The sequence below is a fragment of the Melanotaenia boesemani genome, chromosome 19 (genome assembly GCF_017639745.1).
Source record: "Melanotaenia boesemani isolate fMelBoe1 chromosome 19, fMelBoe1.pri, whole genome shotgun sequence".
NCBI lineage: Eukaryota > Metazoa > Chordata > Actinopteri > Atheriniformes > Melanotaeniidae > Melanotaenia > Melanotaenia boesemani.
In genome coordinates this window covers 29,742,863-29,764,732 of record NC_055700.1, presented here as the reverse complement: position 1 = coordinate 29,764,732, position 21,870 = coordinate 29,742,863, and the positions used below count along the sequence as shown (strand labels likewise).

At 43.5% G+C, this 21,870-nt stretch overlaps 2 protein-coding genes across 4 annotated transcripts in view; one reads left to right on the top strand and one right to left on the bottom strand.

The window, feature by feature from the left end:
* Positions 1-2,907, bottom strand: part of syk (spleen tyrosine kinase) — a 39,639-nt gene extending 36,732 nt beyond the window's left edge. Inside the window, exon 1 of the mRNA XM_041970670.1 lies at positions 2,678-2,907. The gene's annotated coding sequence lies outside the window, so the exon portion shown is untranslated. The remainder of the gene's footprint in view (positions 1-2,677) is intronic.
* Positions 2,908-4,106: 1,199 nt separating this feature from the next.
* The window catches only part of chd1 (chromodomain helicase DNA binding protein 1), a 33,295-nt gene continuing 15,531 nt past the window's right edge, over positions 4,107-21,870 (top strand). Inside the window, exons 1-15 of one of the 3 annotated variants that reach the window (XM_041969901.1) lie at positions 4,107-4,525; positions 5,752-5,856; positions 8,632-8,839; positions 9,185-9,292; positions 11,805-12,001; positions 12,901-13,175; positions 13,259-13,484; positions 15,039-15,139; positions 15,220-15,398; positions 17,486-17,610; positions 17,687-17,903; positions 17,986-18,075; positions 18,154-18,344; positions 20,891-21,079; positions 21,194-21,356. In XM_041969901.1, the coding sequence (XP_041825835.1) occupies positions 5,804-5,856; positions 8,632-8,839; positions 9,185-9,292; positions 11,805-12,001; positions 12,901-13,175; positions 13,259-13,484; positions 15,039-15,139; positions 15,220-15,398; positions 17,486-17,610; positions 17,687-17,903; positions 17,986-18,075; positions 18,154-18,344; positions 20,891-21,079; positions 21,194-21,356 (2,322 nt within the window). In that variant the 5' untranslated portion in view covers positions 4,107-4,525; positions 5,752-5,803. Of the gene's footprint in view, positions 4,526-4,742; positions 4,765-5,751; positions 5,857-8,631; positions 8,840-9,184; positions 9,293-11,804; positions 12,002-12,900; positions 13,176-13,258; positions 13,485-15,038; positions 15,140-15,219; positions 15,399-17,485; positions 17,611-17,686; positions 17,904-17,985; positions 18,076-18,153; positions 18,345-20,890; positions 21,080-21,193; positions 21,357-21,870 lie in introns of those variants that run through there. The other 2 variants (XM_041969899.1, XM_041969900.1) reach the window with 2 other exon arrangements.

Genomic DNA, 21,870 nt, shown 5'->3' with positions numbered 1-21,870 from the left:
AGCCAGATGTGAAGAGGATCCAGAACCAGCTTCTTCCGTCTTCTCTGGACCAAAGCTCATTTAAAATGTTCTGAGGCAAAGTGGAAACCTGGATGAAGATGTGAACTAGTTTGTGGAAAGCATGGACGGCGTGTCCTGCAGACTAAAGAGGAGAGGGAGCATCCAGCTTGTTATCAGTGGACAGGTGAAAAGCTGCATCTCTGATGGGATGGGGCTGCATTAGTGCCTATGGCGTGGGCAGCTTCCACATCTGTGAAGCTCCATCAATGCTGAAAAGTACATGGAGGTTTTAGAGCAACATCTGCTCCATCCAGACAACGTCTCTTTCAGGGAAGGACTTGCAGATTTCAGCAAGACGATGCTGAACCACATCCTGCATCCATCACAGCAGCATGGCTTCACAGGAGAAGAGTCCGGCTGCTGAACTGGCCTGCCTGCAGTCCAGACCTTTCACCAGTACACAACATCTGGAGCATCATGGAAGCAGAAATCCAGCAACCAAGGTCCAGGACTGTAGAGCAGCTAGAATCCTGCATCAGACCAGAACGGGACAACATTCCTCTCCTAAAACTCCAGCAACTGGTCTCCTCACTTCCCAGATGTTTCCAGACATGTTAGAAGAAGAGATGCTACACCATGCTGAACACCACCCTGGAACTACTTTTTACACCGTGCTGAACATCACCCTGGAACTACTTTTTACACCGTGCTGAACATCACCCTGGAACTACTTTTTACACCGTGCTGAACACCACCCTGGAACTACTTTTTACACCGTGCTGAACATCACCCTGGAACTACTTTTTACACCGTGCTGAACACCACCCTGGAACTACTTTTTACACCATGCTGAACACCACCCTGGAACTACTTTTTACACCATGCTGAACATCACCCTGGAACTACTTTTTACACCATGCTGAACATCACCCTGGAACTACATTTTACACCATGCTGAACACCACCCTGGAACTACTTTTTACACCATGCTGAACATCACCCTGGAACTACTTTATTACACCATGATGAACATCACCCTGGAACTACTTTTTACACCATGCTGAACACCACCCTGGAACTACTTTATTACACCATGATGAACATCACCCTGGAACTACTTTATTACACCATGATGAACATCACCCTGGAACTACTTTTTACACCATGATGAACATCACCCTGGAACTACTTTTTACACCATGATGAACATCACCCTGGAACTACTTTTTACACCATGCTGAACACCACCCTGGAACTACTTTTTACACCATGCTGAACACCACACTGGAACTACTTTTTACACCATGCTGAACACCACACTGGAACTACTTTTTACACCATGCTGAACATCACCCTGGAACTACTTTTTACACCATGCTGAACACCACACTGGAACTACTTTATTACACCATGATGAACATCACCCTGGAACTACTTTTTACACCATGATGAACATCACCCTGGAACTACTTTTTACACCATGCTGAACATCACCCTGGAACTACTTTTTACACCATGCTGAACACCACACTGGAACTACTTTTTACACCATGCTGAACAGCATCTGGAACCACTTTTTACACCATGCTGAACATCACCCTGGAACTACGTTTTACACCATGCTGAACATCACCCTGGAACTACTTTTTACACCATGATGAACATCACCCTGGAACTACTTTTTACACCATGCCGAACATCACCCTGGAACTACTTTTTACACCATGCCGAACATCACCCTGGAACTACTTTTTACACCATGCCGAACATCACCCTGGAACTACTTTTTACACCATGCTGAACATCACCCTGGAACTACTTTTTACACCATGCCGAACATCACCCTGGAACTACTTTTTACAGATGTGTTGCTGCATCAGATTCACTATCAGTACATATGTTCTATCACATGGTGTCAGTTTCATCATCTGACATAAAAAAAAAAAAACGTTTCATCATCTGACATGTTGTTTATCTTCTGTCCTGAAACTTTGGGAATTCTTTATTTAACAGACACGAGTTCAATGAATTTCATTTATAGCATCATTTCTGACCAACTTGATTGTGGAAAACATGTCTCTCATGTAAAAAGGGTTGATGTTTACAGGTTTGCTTTGACGCTTAAGAGCTGTCTTTGGTTTTCTGTTGTTTAGAAGTTTCTAAGAAGGTGTGAGCAGCCAACGCCCAGGTAAACATCCCAGCCTCCTCTGTTCATCACATCCCAGCTTCCTCTCCTCTCCTCTCCACACGTCGGACAGTGAACAGGGGCCAGTATGGACTTCTTGACCGGTTCGTGGAGCTCCACGCGCTGGACCGTGCGCTCTTACCACCTCCCCTAGACCGCCGCATCCGGCGGGCCCTGCCGGTTCGGGTCTGTTCAGACTCTGTTTACCTGCCTCCACAGCCTTACTCCGCGCGCACTCAACCCTTTGATGGGCCTGTACGGAGAGACCGTGAGTGGTCCTGGTCCTGCAGCTGTTCTCAGCATCGCCTCACCGGACGCGACTCCGTCCATGCAATTATTTAGCCGCCGCATTGTCCGGTTCGGCCCGAAATGTCTAAACCGGGACATCTAATAAAGTCGCCTCTAGAAACACTTTCCGTCCCGGGTGCAGAGGACATGCTGGCCCGGATCAATGTGAGCGTGATGGTTAAACGGATCAGAGAGGCTACTCACCCTCCGAGGACCGAACCCATCCGAAACCGTCCACTGGTCTCAGTGTGCGATGCTGCTGAGAGGAGAACCGGATCATCGCTCCTATTACATATCTGCACATCCAGAACCAGAGAGCTGCTACCCATCCCGAGGTGCTACATTCCTGGATCACTTCCTATTGGTCCACATCCAAAACACGTTCCCTCATCCATCCGACCAATCAGGAGCTGAAGCAAGTTGATCAGAATCTGCTTCATTTTCATCAGACAAATCTTCATCATTAATCTGTCGATTAAATAAGCATTGTGAATGAGATTAAAACTGTTCATCCGTTTAGTAAATTCAGAAAATACCAGATTGATTCATTCCGGGTTCAACCAGCAGGTGGCAGTATTATCACAGGGCGGCGTGTTACTGCGCTTTTAAAACAATAAGCTGAAAATCAAAAGTAAAAATTCTGTTCTTTTTCTTTTGTTTAATTATTAGTTTTTATTAAAAAATAAATAGATGATACATTGGTTTTCTATAGAAAACCAAAAGATCATTTATAAATGAATACGACAGAACACATTTAAAGTCAAAATAGTTTTAGTTAGATGTTACTGTACTAAAGAAATAATAATAATAATAATAATAATGTGATGATGATGACAATAATAATAAAGAAATAAAATTGAATTTTATAATAAAAAGACTATACAATTCACCATAGTGTGAACACAAGAAGAGCAACTTTGTTGTACAAAGATTTACTGCTAATGTTCAACTCATTAAGAATTTTACATGAACAACAACAACAATAACAATAATAATAATAACCAACATTATTATTGTATTGCTATTTCCGTTTCTCTTTCTGAATTGAGTAAAAAATAAGTCAAAATCACTATATATATTTAAAATGTTCTCAGCATTATAAGAAAAGGCAGTGTTGATGCTTCTGTTTCCTCCAGAGAAGCTCCATCATCTACATGTGCTTGTTTTCTTTTCAGTCTGACTGTGTTTTGTCTTTGACTTATTGGGAGATAATCTGGTCTCTGTAAATGGTAATTATACTTAGTGGACTTTGCGGTTGTTCAGACTTCAGCCTCCTGTCCTGTAGACGCTCCATGACCCCCACCATAATGGAAAACAGACACTTAGTTTACTATAAAACCAAACACATGCCCATAAACTTGGCTTGCGTTCGTTACTTACTTCACACCTCAGTTGGAGCTCTAGGGTTCTATTAATCTATCTTTTTATTGGATTTTTAAATTCAATTATTTCGGTAATTGTTATTCTTTAGTTTTCAGAACCTCCGTGGTCTTAGAGCCGCTGGTACACGTGACAACGGTGTACGTGACAGCAGCGCGTGCAGGAACATGATAGCTTTTATTCATTGAACGGACTGATCGTCTGCTTAGATGTCTCTACTGCTGCTGGTGATAAACTTTTCTGTGTATGAGACAGATGTTTACGGTTGTCGCGCTGCGGGAAGGAGTACAGTCGTGACGTCACAGTCCGGGGTTTCCTCGCGGTGTGAACATTACGGCGTCATGGCTGAGGCCGGTTGTTGGAAGACTCTGGCGTAGATGCCAGCTTTCTGCAAACGCTGCTGACCGACGGACACCGGCTTTCACTGAACACGGCGAAGCGCCTTTACGTGATTCCAGATCGGGGAGGAAAACTAACATTCCACAAGTTAAACCGGATTTAGTCACTTCGGCTGCTCTCCCTGACCGGGAGATCTAGCTAGCAAGCTAGCTAGCAGGACGAGAGCAGCGTTAGCTTCCTTCAGCTGCCAGGTCTGAAGTTAAATAGAAGAAGAAAAGAACTGTGAAGTTGAAAAGCGGATTTTTGACAAGTTTCTTCACTGGGCTTTCCCAGGTAACAAAATAACACAGGATAACACACACTGTGGAGTTTGTAGAAGTAGGTGAACGAGAAAGTAAGCTAACGTTGCATGTTGATGTGGTAAAAACCGCGAGAAGTGAGCGGTGAATGAAAACAAGATGGAAGAGAGTTAAGTTGTCTCAGCTAATTTGGGTTTAATCATGAATACTAACCAAGCTGATCTCCACCGTGGCCAATACCTGCGCAGACATTTGCATGGCTCATTATCGCAGGTGATAAATGCCGAGTGTTAATGTTGTAAGCAGAAAATGGTTACTCCCCTGGCCCCATGTTAGCAAAGTTTAGTCATTTTGTTAGCTTTCTCTATGGACTCGTGCTTCACAACGTTAGCTGTAACGCTACTTTCCTTGACAACCCCAATAAACCAAACGCTATGATGCCTCCGGCTTCGTGTTTACTACACCCACGGTGTCCCTAAGCACAATAAACTGTTTGATTAATTTAAATTTTTCGACATATTTGCTTCTATCTGTACCGAAACTGTTGCGCTTATTGTCTTAATAATGTTAGGATTTCACAAGTCTGTAAAACAAAATACAGCCGGAACACATTTTCACTCGACTGTTCTGTTTCAGACATAAAGTGATCAAAACGAACCAAACAGTTCATGATATAAGATGATACAATGATTGTAGATTTTGTTTAATTATATTAAATCTCAAGCTGGCGCCTTGGCACAGTACATACATTACTTCTATTAGCCCCGCCAACCGCTAAAGTTAGCATCAGCAGCCGGTGCTAGCTTTTTAGCTAGCCCTGTAAGCTAACCTGTAGCCTCACCAAGACTAAACAATATCCTAATTAAACGGCACAATTTTCTTGTAAGACGATGTTAGAATCAATGTGTTTTAGTTTTTCGGTAATTTAGCGTGTATCTGCGATGCTGTTGGGTGTTTGCGTAAAGCAAAACACGCTGGTGCGGCGCAGGCCCGTTAGGCCCTGCGATGGGAACAAACATCAGAGTTCCATGTAGTTCATCCACACATCTGCTGCTCTGCTTTAACTCAAGCTGCGGGGTGTAGGGGTCTGTATTCCACCACAACAACCTCTGGCTTTGGGAATATTGTACTTTTTTTTAATAAAGTGATCATCATCGCATGAAACATGTACAGTTTTCTCCATGTTTATCAGAACATTAACAAACAGCCACGCCAGTGTCAGTTCAGTCCTCTGTATTTATTCACGTTCACCTCTTTCAGGTCAGTCACGTGGACGTAGTTCAGATTGTCAGCTCTGTGATTTGACTTGATTATGGCTGGACGCAGTGAGGACGAAAGTGTAAGCAACAGCAGTGGAGAATCAAGGTAAGATTTACTCATAATCTATCACTGACAAGTTAAAACTGCACACTGACACTCCAACACAAGTCCAGAGATATCATTCACCTGGCTTGGTGACTTTCTGGTGGGGAAATAATGACAAAGTACTTGTTAGCTTAGCCAGCACTGAGCAGAGTAATTGATAACAACACAAAGCTATCTAACTAGGTGTTTTTACAGTGGCTATAAAAAGTCTTCACACCCCTCTTAAAATTTCAGGGTTTTGCTGATGTTAAAAAATGAGAACTTTTACCACCTTTAACCTCTTGCTAACATGTAGCATAGCAAAATGATAGAAACCCAGCTAAAAGACTATCAAACACTAAAATCTAACCCAAACACACTTTAAACTCTAAGAAATCTTCTGCTAATTTCTCACGTCAAGCAAACCAAACAAAGACAGAGTCCTATGAAAGCAGAGACTCTGCTGATTACAAAGATGTCTGTCTCTTCACGGTGGGACAAGGACAAAAACTCAAGAAGCTAGCAGCCAAAAAGCATGTCTTTCATCGGCTGTTTAGTAGTCAAAAGTTTTATTCCACCTAAAAAAAAGGTTAACGAGAGCTATAACATGAACAATTAATCCGAAAAACAAACTAATCTACTAGAGGAAAATATTGGGGGAGTAAAATAAACCCTTAAACTAAAACAGTTAATTTAATTCCAGCAAAGACGTCTTGCGTAGTCAGGTTGTGAGGACATCTCTTGTTCACACCCCTCCAACACAGATTATTGATTAAGGGTTAGTAGAAATGATTAATTGTGGTTACGTTTTTAACCTGGCTTTTTAACATGGATGTGAACACTTGTATCCATTGTATGTGTTCAGAAAATGAAGTCAAAATTATCTCGATATATTTAGCCACACATGTACAAACTAGATGTACTAAGAGCAACTGAAGGTGTGTACCAGCAGGAAAATGTGTGGCTATGTCAAATGAGACGGCTGAAACTTATACCTGTTATATGTTTTATTTTTAAGAGAAAAGCTTCAGCTGGTGGTTTGCCGCTGTGGTTAACAGCACTGTTAGCAGTAGAGGTGAAGATGGAGGATTTGTTCAAGTGTAATTAGTTAGTATCAAAGTCCAAACTGACTTTCTGAGTACTTGTAAAAAGGGTTGTGGTACCTGATGAGATAAAGTCTGTTTACAACATCATCCCCTTTCACACTGTTGGAAGCAGCTTCTCTGCACATGGCTGCAGACTGTGAGCTGGTAGAAACATTCACATTTGTGTGGATCCAACTGAAGCTGGACTTTTAAAAGGCTTGTTGGTCCAAGTGAGATCAGAGCTCCAGCAGCCAAATTAACACGACAGCGAACCTAGTTTCTGATCTGCCAAGTGCAGCCAAGAAGATTCCACTGCTTTTCTGGAGACCATGACCACATTAGCCCAGGTCCTGTTAAAAAGTACCACACTGCACAGCATTTAGATTCATTAAAACACAGTTTCTGATTTCTGAAAATGTTAGTTTCTGTCTGAAAATGCAAATTATGGTCATTTTATTGGATTTTGTTGCAAAAAAACTTGTCATTTTAGCCAGTCTGTCTTTCTCACCATCATTAGTGTAAAAACATAAAATAATGTTTTTTAAAAAGTAGGTAGAAAATTAGCTACCACCTCTAAACTAATATTAATCAAAATATTAAAGCATATAAAAAGCTTTTAAACGTTATTTTCACTTTCACAAACACAAAAACAATATCATAAATCAGAAACTGTATTTTAATAACTTGATATGCTGTGTAGAATATTTCAGTCTAGATTTGAACAGCCTAAGTTCTGCAGTTTTAAGGTGGACCTGGTCTGATGGGGTCAAGGTCCCTAAAGGAAGTAGTGGAATCACCATTTAAGCGGATCATGAATGGGAAGCTAGTTTCAACGCCGTCAGAATAAAGCCTGTTATATACTCTGCAAGAAGCAAGAACTTTTTTCTTGTTCTCAAGGCCGCAAGAACAAGAAAATTGTGGGGGTATAGCACAGGCGTGTGAACTCTCATACTTTCTTACCACCTCAATCAGCTGTTAACGATCTGTTCAGTTTCGCATCAACAGACATGAGGGAGTGACAACTTTCAGATTCATCCTTTAACCACACCCACATTAAAGTCTGGCCAATCACACAATACTTCTCGGAGCCACATGAGGCCGCATGATTTTGTTCTCTTGGCCTCAAGAACAGGGAAAAAGTTCTCGCTTCTTGTGGAGAATGTAACTGTAGTTCTGCTGGAGATGCTCTGTCCTGATCCCCAAATCATGGCTGGAGGGAACCTGGAGTGGAGTTGCTGTTTCTCCAGGTTAAAATGAATCGAAGGAGGTGGTTTGGACATCTGATGAGGATGCTTACTAGTAATCTCCCTTTGGAGGTTTTCCTGGCATGTCCTACTGGGAGGAGACCTGGAACTTACTGGAGGGATTATATATCCCATCTGGAAGGGTAGTGCTTTGGGATCCTCTTGGAGGAGCTGGAGAGTGTTGCTGGGGAGAGGTTTGGGTTTTCTTCCTGAATCTGTTGTCTCTGCAGCCTGAACTCAGCCGAGAGGAAGAAATGGTTGGATGAAAGTTCTGATTGATAGACAGTGAAGGTTGTCAGACGCCAGCTGTGCATGTTTTCAGAGCTGAAACTGGATCTGCAGTGAGGACAGACAGAGAGGTGTTAGTTCTGCTCCCAGGTGTTGTGTTATCAACATTATAATTGGAGAATGATTTACAGTAAATCATAATAACTAAAACCGTTTTTCTCTGATTTCTGTTTTCCCAGTAATTCTGATGATGAATCCGGTTCTGGATCGGGCTCGGGCTCAGCTTCTGGCTCAGGCTCCAGTTCCAGCTCTTCCAGCAGCAGCAGCCAATCAGGGAGCAGTGACTCAGGAAGTGGCTCAGATTCTGGCAGCCAGTCAGATTCTGACTCGGAGAAATCCAATGAAAAGACTGAACCACAAAACAAATCCAACATTGATGGAGCTGAGGTGAGGGGGAGGGTGGGGTGTGTAGCTGTTTGATGTATTTACTCTTCCGTCATTTCTTCGGTCTGCACGTGTCTGAATATTTGTGTTTCTTGAGGTCATTGTTTTTATTTAAATGATTATTTTATTGGGGGAAAAAGTAGTATGTCAGAATAATAAACACAAAAACGTGTTTCTCTATGTTAACCAGAGCAGGAAGCAGTGATGTTTGAAACAGGACCTGGTTTGTGTATCTAAACCACGTCCACTGTTTTGTGGGAGGATCGGAACGCATGCACCTTTTGTAGGTTTTGGCTACTTGAGTTTGGAGGTCAGTGTCTAACTTCTTCACATATGAATTGATTGCAGTTCTGGAAGTCCAACCCAAGCATCCTAGCAGTGCAGAGATCGGCTATGCTGAGGAAACAGCAACAACTGCAGCTGAGACGAAGCTCCTCAAACAGTGGATCTGATGAGGTTCGTTTCTCACCTGCTCCCTCACACTCAAACCCAAACAAACTGGTTCCAGTGCTGGCTAGGATCTGGATCTTTTTATTCTGCACAGCCACAACATGACACTGTCTACCCACCACATATTTAATGCTCCCTTTGGCGGTTTTCTGTGGATGGGATGTTTGTATCTACGGCAGCGGTTTATAAATCCAGCTGTGGACTGTGGATGTGATGTTTGTATCTACGGCGGCGGTTTATAAATCCAGCTGTGGACTGTGGATGTGATGTTTGTAACTACGGCAGCGATTTATAAATCCAGCTGTGGACTGTGGATGTGATGTTTGTAACTACGGCAGCGGTTTATAAATCCAGCTGTGGACGGTGGATGTGATGTTTGTATCTACGGCGGCGGTTTATAAATCCAGCTGTGGACGGTGGATGTGATGTTTGTATCTACGGCGGCGGTTTATAAATCCAGCTGTGGACGGTGGATGTGATGTTTGTATCTACGGCGGCGGTTTATAAATCCAGCTGTGGACGGTGGATGTGATGTTTGTATCTACGGCGGCGGTTTATAAATCCAGCTGTGGACGGTGGATGTGATGTTTGTAACTACGGCAGCGGTTTATAAATCCAGCTGTGGACTGTGGATGTGATGTTTGTATCTACGGCAGCGGTTTATAAATCCAGCTGTGGATGTGATGTTTGTAACTACGGCAGCGGTTTATAAATCCAGCTGTGGACGGTGGATGTGATGTTTGTATCTACGGCAGCGGTTTATAAATCCAGCTGTGGATGTGATGTTTGTATCTACGGCGGCGGTTTATAAATCCAGCTGTGGACGGTGGATGTGATGTTTGTATCTACGGCAGCGGTTTATAAATCCAGCTGTGGACGGTGGATGTGATGTTTGTATCTACGGCAGCGGTTTATAAATCCAGCTGTGGACGGTGGATGTGATGTTTGTATCTACGGCAGCGGTTTATAAATCCAGCTGTGGACGGTGGATGTGATGTTTGTATCTACGGCGGCGGTTTATAAATCCAGCTGTGGACGGTGGATGTGATGTTTGTATCTACGGCAGCGGTTTATAAATCCAGCTGTGGATGTGATGTTTGTAACTACGGCAGCGGTTTATAAATCCAGCTGTGGACGGTGGATGTGATGTTTGTATCTACGGCAGCGGTTTATAAATCCAGCTGTGGATGTGATGTTTGTATCTACGGCGGCGGTTTATAAATCCAGCTGTGGACGGTGGATGTGATGTTTGTATCTACGGCAGCGGTTTATAAATCCAGCTGTGGACGGTGGATGTGATGTTTGTATCTACGGCAGCGGTTTATAAATCCAGCTGTGGACGGTGGATGTGATGTTTGTAACTACGGCAGCGGTTTATAAATCCAGCTGTGGACGGTGGATGTGATGTTTGTAACTACGGCAGCGGTTTATAAATCCAGCTGTGGACGGTGGATGTGATGTTTGTATCTACGGCGGCGGTTTATAAATCCAGCTGTGGACGGTGGATGTGATGTTTGTATCTACGGCGGCGGTTTATAAATCCAGCTGTGGACGGTGGATGTGATGTTTGTAACTACGGCAGCGGTTTATAAATCCAGCTGTGGACTGTGGATGTGATGTTTGTATCTACGGCAGCGGTTTATAAATCCAGCTGTGGATGTGATGTTTGTAACTACGGCAGCGGTTTATAAATCCAGCTGTGGACGGTGGATGTGATGTTTGTATCTACGGCAGCGGTTTATAAATCCAGCTGTGGATGTGATGTTTGTATCTACGGCGGCGGTTTATAAATCCAGCTGTGGACGGTGGATGTGATGTTTGTATCTACGGCAGCGGTTTATAAATCCAGCTGTGGATGTGATGTTTGTATCTACGGCAGCGGTTTATAAATCCAGCTGTGGATGTGATGTTTGTATCTACGGCAGCGGTTTATAAATCCAGCTGTGGATGTGATGTTTGTATCTACGGCGGCGGTTTATAAATCCAGCTGTGGACGGTGGATGTGATGTTTGTATCTACGGCAGCGGTTTATAAATCCAGCTGTGGACGGTGGATGTGATGTTTGTAACTACGGCAGCGGTTTATAAATCCAGCTGTGGACGGTGGATGTGATGTTTGTATCTACGGCAGCGGTTTATAAATCCAGCTGTGGACGGTGGATGTGATGTTTGTATCTACGGCAGCGGTTTATAAATCCAGCTGTGGACGGTGGATGTGATGTTTGTATCTACGGCAGCGGTTTATAAATCCAGCTGTGGACGGTGGATGTGATGTTTGTAACTACGGCAGCGGTTTATAAATCCAGCTGTGGATGATACTGTATTCCTTTTCGGTTCTGATCAAGCTCAACTCTGAGTCTATAAATCTCGATTCTGTAGGACAGAACTTTTTGCAGTTAGAATATCTGGACAGTGGGAGCAGAAAGACTTGTTTGTAAGGCTCTGAACCAGACCTGGATCCAGTTTGGTATCAGTTTTATCTCTCACCCTCTGATTATATGTCGTGTGCTTTTTGCCAGGATTCTTCCAGTAGTGATGAATCTGACTCATCAAGTGGATCCAAAAGGAGAAGAAATTCAGGCTCGTCTGATTCTGGGTCTGGGTCTGGGTCTGGGAGTGATTCAGGGTCAGATTCTTCACCAGAGGACAACAGCAATGAAACAGCTTCAGACTATGAGCCCAGCCACAAATTCAAGAGCAGAAAGCCTCCAACCAAGTAAGTCTTAAGCCCACACAAACCCACTCACACACACACACACGCACGCACGCACACACACACACACACACACACACACAAACACACACACACACCAACCTCTGCAAATATAAACACCAGTTCCTGAAAAGTTTGGATATTTTCTCATCATTCTGGGAAAGACACTGATTTCTCTTCTGCTGTGATGTGTTTAATGTGATGATGGAGGAGAAGCAGCGTGTTGTCAGCACCACATTCTGGATAAAAACAGTCTGTTTATCTTTGAACCTTTTTGTAAGTTCTGTGGAAACCAGACTTGTAAACTGCAGCTTAGTTCAGGTTAGTTTGAGCCTGAGAGCCTGTAGAATGAACATTGGTGTTCTCTGTGATGCTCTCTCTTTCCAGCCTGGTTGGATGTTCTCTGATTCTTGCCTTTAAAGTGCTGCAGACCTGCTGCTGTTCATGTTGTTGATGCATGTTGCAGAAACAGGTTTGTGGTGCATCATGCTGTTGCACCACAAACCCGATGCTTCAGTCAGGTTGTGGTTGAGTCAGAAAACTACAGCAGAACATGAAATAAGTGTTTCCTGTCTGGAGGAGATCTCTGCCTGCTGATTCCACATCTTCTCCTCGTCGTGTCTAAATGCTGCTCTCTTTATAAAAAGTTAGGATAGTTTAAGTGAGAGTGATGGACAGTGAACAGATGATGCTGCACATGAGTCCAGTGCATCAGCTGTGTTTCAGCTTTCTCTTTACTGCTGATGTTTGTGCCATTTTATTAGAACCACAATGACATATCTGCCATTTATGGAACTTAAGAAAAAAAAACAAAGAAGCTGCATGTCTGTTTGCTTTTTAGGCTTTGAAAACTAAACTTGGCTTAAGTGTATTTGCCCCTGTGTTTTTCCATCTTGTGTCAGGGTTGCATCTCGGAACGGGAAGAAGAGCATCACCCAGAGAAAGAAAGCCCATAAGTCTTCCTCCTCTGAGGATGAGAATGATAACTACATGAAGGTGGCCTCTGCAGGGCCACGGCGGCAGGCCACGGTCAACATCAGTTACAAGGAGGACGACGAGATGAAGACGGACTCTGATGATCTGGTGGAGGTTCTGGGCGAAGACGTTCCTCAGCCTGAGGAAGATGAGTTCGAAACAATCGAGAGAGTCATGGAAGGCAGGATAGGAAGGAAAAGAGGTAGGGAGTAGGATTCAGGTTGGAGATCAGTGTATAAAACAACTAAACTGAATCATTTTATCTTTTTTTTTTTTCTTCAACAGCAACTGGAAGTGTGACCACAGTGTACGCCATAGAAGCAGATGGGGACCCCAACGGTAACTTCAATCCCAACAAAGAGGCTGGTGAGATCCAGTATCTGATCAAGTGGAAGAACTGGGCCCACATCCACAACACCTGGGAGACGGAGGAGACCCTGAAGCTGCAGAACGTCAGAGGCATGAAGAAGCTGGACAACTTCAAGAAGAAGGAGCAGGAGAAGAAAAAATGGTGAGTTCGTTTTATTCAACTCCATCTCAGTTTTCTCCACTGACAGTGAGGGACTTGAGCTCACTTCTGCTGGTTCTGCTGATGAATCCAGGAATACAAACATCTGTCCTCCTGGATCAAAAACGCAACATCTGTAAACACACCTGTCGAAACAATCATCAGGGCTGGAAGATATTCATCAGAATTCAGATCTCAAACTAACAAATAAACCCATGATGTAATGAGATCAACAAGTTCTTCACAAAACGCAACTAAACTTTCATTAACGGATCTTAACATTTAGAGGGTTTTCATGGTTATGATTACATTTATTCTTTTACTTTACAGCACCAGTTCACAACAAAGTCATCTCAGGACACTTTACAGACGCAATCCAGTTCACTGTAGTCCAGTTATAATCCATTTAAAACAAATCCATCATATGACCCACATCAGTCCAGTTTATAGTAACTGTGTTCATATAAACCAATTCATAAAATAATGACCTCGCTAAGGAAACCTCCAGATCGGATCAAATCTTCTGATTCAATCCTCCATCCTGAGCTGCATGAGGAGACAGTGGAGAGGAAAACATCTATCAGGACCAGAATCAGGAAGGGCTGCCATCCTCCTGGACCAGTTTGTGGGGGAGAGGACAGGAAAGAGGGTGAACCAGCAGCAGAACTCTGATCCAGGGATTCCTGCTGAGAAAGAAGAGAAACACGAACAAATGAACAACAACATCAGATATTTCAACATGGAAAATAAAGAGAGCAGAGAGGAGCCCAGTGCATCATGGGACGTCCCCCAACAGAGAGGAGCCCAGTGCATCATGGGACGTCCCCCAACAGAGAGGAGCCCAGTGCATCATGGGACGTCCCCCAACAGAGAGGAGCCCAGTGCATCATGGGAGGTCCTCCAGCAGCCTCGGCCTATAGCAGCAGGACTAGAGGATGGATCAGGGTCACCAAGCCAGACCTGCTAGAAGATTTATCAGGAAGGAAAGTTAGAAGATGGTCTGAAGGTGGAGAGGAGGTCTGATACCAAAACCAGACTGGGAGCTTGTTCCTCAGAGAGGGTCTGATAACTGCAGGTTCTGCCTCCCGTTCTACTTTTAGATCTTCTAGGAACCAGCAGTAAACATGTGGTCTGAGAGTGAAGTTCTGATAGGAATACCTGGAACTCTTTAAGGTCCAAAGGATCTTGGTCAATAGGAGTTTTATATGTGAGGAAAGAAAATTTAAATTCTATTCTGGATTTAACAGGAGACGATGGAGAGAAGATTGAGAAATATGATCTGTGACGATATTTTTCATCAGAACCCGATTCCACTCCAGTTCAGGGTTCAGGATGTTCCTAAATCAGGGCGAAAAGCAGCTGGTAGTAAAACAGTGAAATGTGACTAACAATTATATAATTTTTTTCTGTATCGATGTAAACACTAATGTCTGAATCTGCAGTCTGACTGTAGAAACGAATGTTTGTCCACAGGTTGGAGTCCAGCCAGCTGAAAACATTGACACCTCTACAGAAACATCAGAGATGAGCTTTTAATGGTGTTTGTGGTGTGTGCAGGTTAAAGGCAGCTTCACCAGAAGATATCGAGTATTTCAACTGTCAAGAGGAGCTGATGGACGACCTGCACTCTCAGTATCAGCTTGTCGAGCGAATCATAGGTATGAAGCAGACCCCTGAGAATGGATCTGTTAAGTCTGGATTTGTGTAACTCAGCAGGTGTCTGACTTCTCTTGAGCAGGACATTCAAACCAGAAGTCGGCAGCTGGTTACCCAGACTACCTGTGCAAGTGGCAGGGTTTACCGTACTCAGAGTGCAGCTGGGAGGACGGAGCTCTGATCGCCAAGAAGTTCCAGAAACGTATTGATGACTACATGAGCAGGAACCAGTCCAAGACCATTCCATCCAGAGACTGCAAGGTAAAACTGGAGCCTGCTTCACCTCTCTGATTGGACAGTCACTGAACCATTGCTGTCCAATCAGACTGAAAACAGATAAAACCATTATGTGTAGTGTAAGTTTCTTTCTGTGTTTGAGAAAATTTAACACGTCTGGGGAAAAAAGTAGTTCCAGGGTGGTGTTCAGCACGGTGTAAAAAGTAGTTCCAGGGTGATGTTCAGCACAGTGTAAAAAGTAGTTCCAGGGTGATGTTCAGCACGGTGTAAAAAGTAGTTCCAGGGTGATGTTCAGCACGGTGTAAAAAGTAGTTCCAGGATGATGTTCGGCACGGTGTAAAAAGTAGTTCCAGGGTGATGTTCAGCACAGTGTAAAAAGTAGTTCCAGGGTGATGTTCAGCACGGTGTAAAAAGTAGTTCCAGGATGATGTTCGGCACGGTGTAAAAAGTAGTTCCAGGGTGATGTTCAGCACGGTGTAAAAAGTAGTTCCAGGGTGATGTTCAGCACGGTGTAAAAAGTAGTTCCAGGGTGATGTTCAGCATGGTGTAAAAAGTAGTTCCACGGTGATGTTCAGCATGGTGTAAAAAGTAGTTCCAGGGTGATGTTCAGCATGGTGTAAAAAGTAGTTCCAGGGTGGTGTTCAGCACGGTGTAAAAAGTAGTTCCAGGGTGGTGTTCAGCATGGTGTAGCATCTCTTCTTCTAACATGTCTGGGAAGTGAGGAGACCAGTTGCTGGAGTTTTAGGAGAGGAATGTTATCCCGTTCTGCTCTGATGCAGGATTCTAGCTGCTCTACAGTCCTGGAACTTGGTTGCTGGATTTCTGCTTCCATGATGCTCCAGATGTTGTGTACTGGTGAAAGGTCTGGACTGCAGGCAGGCCAGTTCAGCAGCTGGACTCTTCTCCTGTGAAGCCATGCTGCTGTGATGGATGCAGGATGTGGTTCAGCATCGTCTTGCTGAAATCTGCAAGGTCTTCCCTGAAAGAGACGTTGTCTGGATGGGAGCAGATGTTGCTCTAAAACCTCCATGTACTTTTCAGCATTGATGGAGCTTCACAGATGTGGAAGCTGCCCACGCCATAGGCACTAATGCAGCCCCATCCCATCAGAGATGCAGCTTTTTACCTGTCCACTGATAACAAGCTGGATGCTCCCTCTCCTCTTTAGTCTGCAGGACACGCCGTCCATGCTTTCCACAAACTAGTTCACATCTTCATCCAGGTTTCCACTTTGCCTCAGACCATTTTAAATGAGCTTTGGTCCAGAGAAGACGGAAGAAGCTGGTTCTGGATCCTGTTCACATCTGGCTTCTTCTCTGCATGATGGAGCTTTAACCTGCATTTGTGGGTTTCAGGGTGAACTGTGTTCACAGACAGTGGTTTCTGGAAGTCTTCCTGAGTCCATGCAGTGGTTTCCAGTAGAGACTCATGTCTGCTTTTAATGCAGAACATCACCAGCATCCAGCCTTGTCCTATGCACACAGAGATTCCTCCTGATTCTCAGATCTTTTTATAATAATTTACACTGTAGATGGAGGATCTTCAAAGTCTGAGGAACATTTTTCTGAAACTGTTCCACAGTTTTAGATCCAGTTTGTCTCAGATTGGTGAAGCTCTGTCCATCTTTCCATCTGAGAGACTCTGCCTCTCTGAAATGCTCCTTTTATACCAGTCATGTTACTGACCTGTTGCCAGGTAACCTGGTTTGTTGTCCAATGCTCCTCCAGGTGTTTCTGGTTTGTACCAGGTACTTTTCCAGCCTTTTGTTGCTCCTGTTCCAAGTTTTTCCATCAGATTCACTATCAGCTCATATTTTCATCTCATGGTGAAACGTCTCCGTTTCATCCTCTGACGTGTTTTTATCTTCTACTGGAGATAAAAGATGAGTTGATGTGATTTAGAAATAATTGTATTATTGTTTTTATTTACATTTTAACTCCGAGACTCTTTCAGACTTAGGGTTTTATTTTTTTCGTGTTCTCCAGCATCACGTCTCTACATGCTAACGTGTACATGATGTGGAAGTTGCTCTCTGTTAGTGGGTCTTCGTTTTCTGGCCTGGTTCTGTTGAATCTTAGACTCTGACCCACACCTGCTCTTCTTTTCATCAGGTGCTGAAACAGAGACCGAGGTTTGTTCCCATGAAGAAACAGCCCGCTTACATCGGAGGAGACGGACTGGAGCTCAGAGACTACCAGTTAGACAGTCTGAACTGGATGGCACATTCCTGGAGCAAGTATGTTCCTGTGCTGGAAGTCCAGCTGCTTCATTCTGGGCTGTTTCTATCTTCTGAACTTTGTTTGCATCCACAGAGGAAATAGCTGTATCCTGGCTGATGAGATGGGCTTAGGGAAAACCATCCAGACAATCTCCTTCCTCAACTACCTGTTCAACGAGCACCAGCTGTTTGGGCCGTTTCTGTTGGTGGTCCCTCTGTCCACGGTAACCTCCTGGCAGAGGGAAATCCAGCTGTGGGCTCCTCAGATGAATGTTGTCGTCTACCTGGGAGACATCAGCAGCAGGAACATGGTAAAACAAAAAACTTGGTGAAAACTAAACGTCTCCAGTTTGTTGTTCATCTTGTGATGGAAACCCTGTTTTTCACCACCAGATCAGAACTCATGAGTGGATGCACGTCCACAGCAAGAGGCTGAAGTTTAACATCCTCCTCACCACATATGAGATTCTCCTCAAAGACAAGGTGAGCCACTCCATCCTGACCTGTCCAGCTGACTCTTTCCTCCACACCGTCTGATTGAAGCACCGTGTTTGTCCACAGTCGTTCCTGGGCAACGTAAACTGGGCCTTCATCGGCGTAGACGAGGCGCACCGGCTGAAAAACGACGACTCTCTCCTCTACAAGACCATGATCGACTTCAAGTCCAACCACAGGCTCCTGATCACAGGAACGCCTCTGCAGAACTCGCTGAAGGAGCTCTGGTCCCTGCTGCGCTTCATCATGCCTGAAAAGTAGGTCCTACAGCCCAGAAACAGGGTTCCAGTTGGATCTCCGCTGAATGCAAGGGAAAATACTGAGATTACAGTCAGCTGAGTTCATCAACCTCACGTGGGCGGGGCCAATAAAATAACAGCATAATAACCTAAAAATAACAACCTGAAATTTCTGCCACAGTTGCACATTTACATATTTAGATATTTATAGTTTGCATTTTATGTATTTATTTATATATAGAATAATACATTTACATGAATAAAAATTTTCAGTTTAAAAGTTATTTATACATATATATACATATATATATATATAATTTTTTACTATAAATATTTTTTATTCTTTCATTAAAACTTCATGTATAAAAATATCTATTTATATTATATACGTTTTTATTTTATTTCTTTACAATTTACAAATCTTAATGGATCTCTGCAATCACTAAGCATTTAACCCCTGGTGTCTGGAACTGGAAAATACAGCATTTCACATCAGAGTAACTAAATAAAAATAAATAAAGCCTCTCATTTAATAAGGAATTAGGCATATGTGGGTTTAGTTGGCAGGATGGAGGGTAAGTTTGTCAAGCCTCCATGTTTCCATTTAATATAACAGATATATTTGTTTGTTTACGCGACACGTTTCCTCTGTCTGCTGGTGGGCGTGTGCACGGCTGTGTGCATGTGCGTCAGGGATTGTTAATGCGCGAACATGTGGAGGGAGAAATGACATGCCTTCGTTTAGAGAACATTTATATATTCAGGCTGTTTAGAAATGGGATGTTTAAATCTGGACTGAATTATTCTATAGATATTAAGATTAATTGGCAAACAGTTTCTGATTTATTTTACTCATTAAAGGCCAAATAAGGCTTGTTTTATGTTTTGTTTTGTTTTTTTTTTTGTTTTTTTTGGCATGTAGTCCACATCGGACCAAGTCCTGTTCAAGATTATTGTTACAAATAGACAATCTAGGGGGTATATTTCAGGTTTGTCTCTGTAATGTTGATCCCGCCTCTTTAACTCCTTCCCACACACTGCCACCCAAAAATAAGTAAGTAAATAAAAGTTGAGGCTCAGGATATGTTGTTGCTTTGACCTCTGACCTCTGGTTTCATGTGTATTGCTGCTGTGGGCTGAAAACATAGATGATCTCTGTATTTTGTGGTAACTGGATTATGGAAATTCATCCGACTAAATCAAGTGTGGAAATGACTCAAGTCAGATTTCCTGCTTCACAACTTGGAGAATATTTTCTGAAATTGCCTAAAATTGGACATCGCTAAAATAACCTTTTTTTTTAAAAAAAACAATACCGATAACCGATAACTATCAGCTACTAAAGGCCGATACCGATAACTAATAACCGATAACAAACACACTTAAGATCACGACATCAAAACTCAAAAAAGACTTTTCACTGTTTATATGAAGAGACGTTGATTTTTTCCAGAGAGAAACTTTTAGCATGCCTCTCAAACATTTTCTAAAGATATCAAACAGAACTATTTGATAAAATGTGTAAATACATTTGGTGATAGCATCATACCTGGATGGAAGGCACACATCAGCAACGTAGCGGCAGCTCGGCATCGTAAGCCGTGGCTCCAAGTGATGAGTCAGACGAGAAAAGCCTCCGTCCTCAGCGAGGGTAAAGGGCTGGTCCTCAGCGCCACCATTTCCACCATTAAATCTTCACCAGCCGTACCCCGTGGGTCATGTCTGGCAAACGCCTCGGATGTCCGTCAGTCCTGGTGGCGTCTTTGCTGTTGGCTAGTTGAAGTTGTTTGCGTCTTTAGCAGCCCGGGCATCCTCATACGCTTCCAAAACTCCATGGAAACGATGAGGATGTTTCAGGTGACTGAGTATTGAAGCTCGTGCTACTTTTCCCTCCTCATGGAACTTGTTTGGAACAGTTATTACAAATAACCAGCGAACTGTCTTCTTCAGAAACTTTGAAGAATTCCCACACTACCGACGCCATGTCCTCTGTTGTCAAACGTAAGCACGCTGTGCTGCATTCACGGGGTGATGAAATTCCCCATTCCCTCATTGGCTAGTCGTGCTTCCAGCCTTTTCAAGTTCATGCTTCTATTGTAACAGGTTGATTAAACACTGGATGTCGGTTCAAGTCAGTAACTCTTTTTCTGGTTGGATAACAAATTAAAAAACAACCAAAACTATTACCGAGTTTTAACGAGTTTTCTTCCAACTTGAGGGTTATTCTTACATTTTTCCATTTAGGAAGATTTTCTCTTTTTATGCCAGCATCACTTGAACGCAGCATTCACTGCAGACCATTCAGGTCTCGGAGTGTAAGCGGAGCACTGCCGTGTTATAGTTGTCGTGCATCCCTAACGATTCCTGATTAAATCAAACCTTGAACAAAGTGTCTCATAGACACATTTTAGCTCTTTAACTGTTAATGATGACCGGAGGGCACTTTTTTTTCTTTTTTTTTTAAGAACACCTGGAAGTTGCAAATCCTGACCCACAGCTGGTCTCAGACCAGAACATGTTGAGCTGTTTCAGGATGTCTCACTGCTTCCTGTCACGTTTGTCAGGTTCCACTCCTGGGAGCTCTTCGAGGAGGAACATGGGAAAGGCAGGGACTCGGGATACACCAGTCTCCACAAAGAGCTGGAACCTTTCCTGCTGCGTCGCGTCAAGAAGGATGTGGAAAAATCTCTCCCGGCTAAAGTGGAGCAGATCCTCAGAGTGGAGATGTCCGCCATCCAGAAGCAATATTACAAGTAAGTCTGACCTCCAGGATTCATGCCTGGATCATGTGGAGGATCTTCCTCCTTCACTGCTGCTGTGTTTCAGCCTCCTGTTTGGTAAAGGTGTAAATGTGCTTCTGTAATCAGATGGATCCTGACCAGGAACTACAAGGCTTTGAGTAAAGGTACCAAAGGCAGCACGTCAGGCTTCCTGAACATCATGATGGAGCTGAAGAAATGCTGTAACCACTGTTACCTCATCAAGCCTCCGGATGACAACGACTTTCTCAACAAGGCTGAAGCTTTACAGGTGAATAAAAACAGTTTTACTGGATCTGAGTGCTGACTGGTTGGAAGTTGACCCGAACTGGGATGCAGAGGAGAATCCCAGGTGAAAAGCTCAGACCGGTCAGTATTTGTTCTTCTGCGTTTTCCACTGCAGAATAAAGCTGAAGCACCAAGCTGCATATTTCTAACACTGCCCCCAAGTGGCAGTGAAATGCAACCACAGGAAGACCATTTCCACCAGCTCATGCTGGTGTCCAAGCATCTTTATTCACCCATTCGTCTGAATATATAGTTTATTCTGGGAAACTGCAGGTTAAAGTAGAGCCTGATGACTGCAACATCATCTCCAAGATGTTGACGTTCTGCACAGTGAAGTCCTCCCAGTTTATTTCTGGTTAAACTGGTGTGCTTCTTAAATGCTGGTGGTTTACATCTGAGCATGCTCCATGTCATCTTCTCAGTTTCTGCTGTATTTCTGCATATCAGCATCACTTACAGGCCTGGTGTTGATACTGCAGTTTTACCTGGAATCGTGT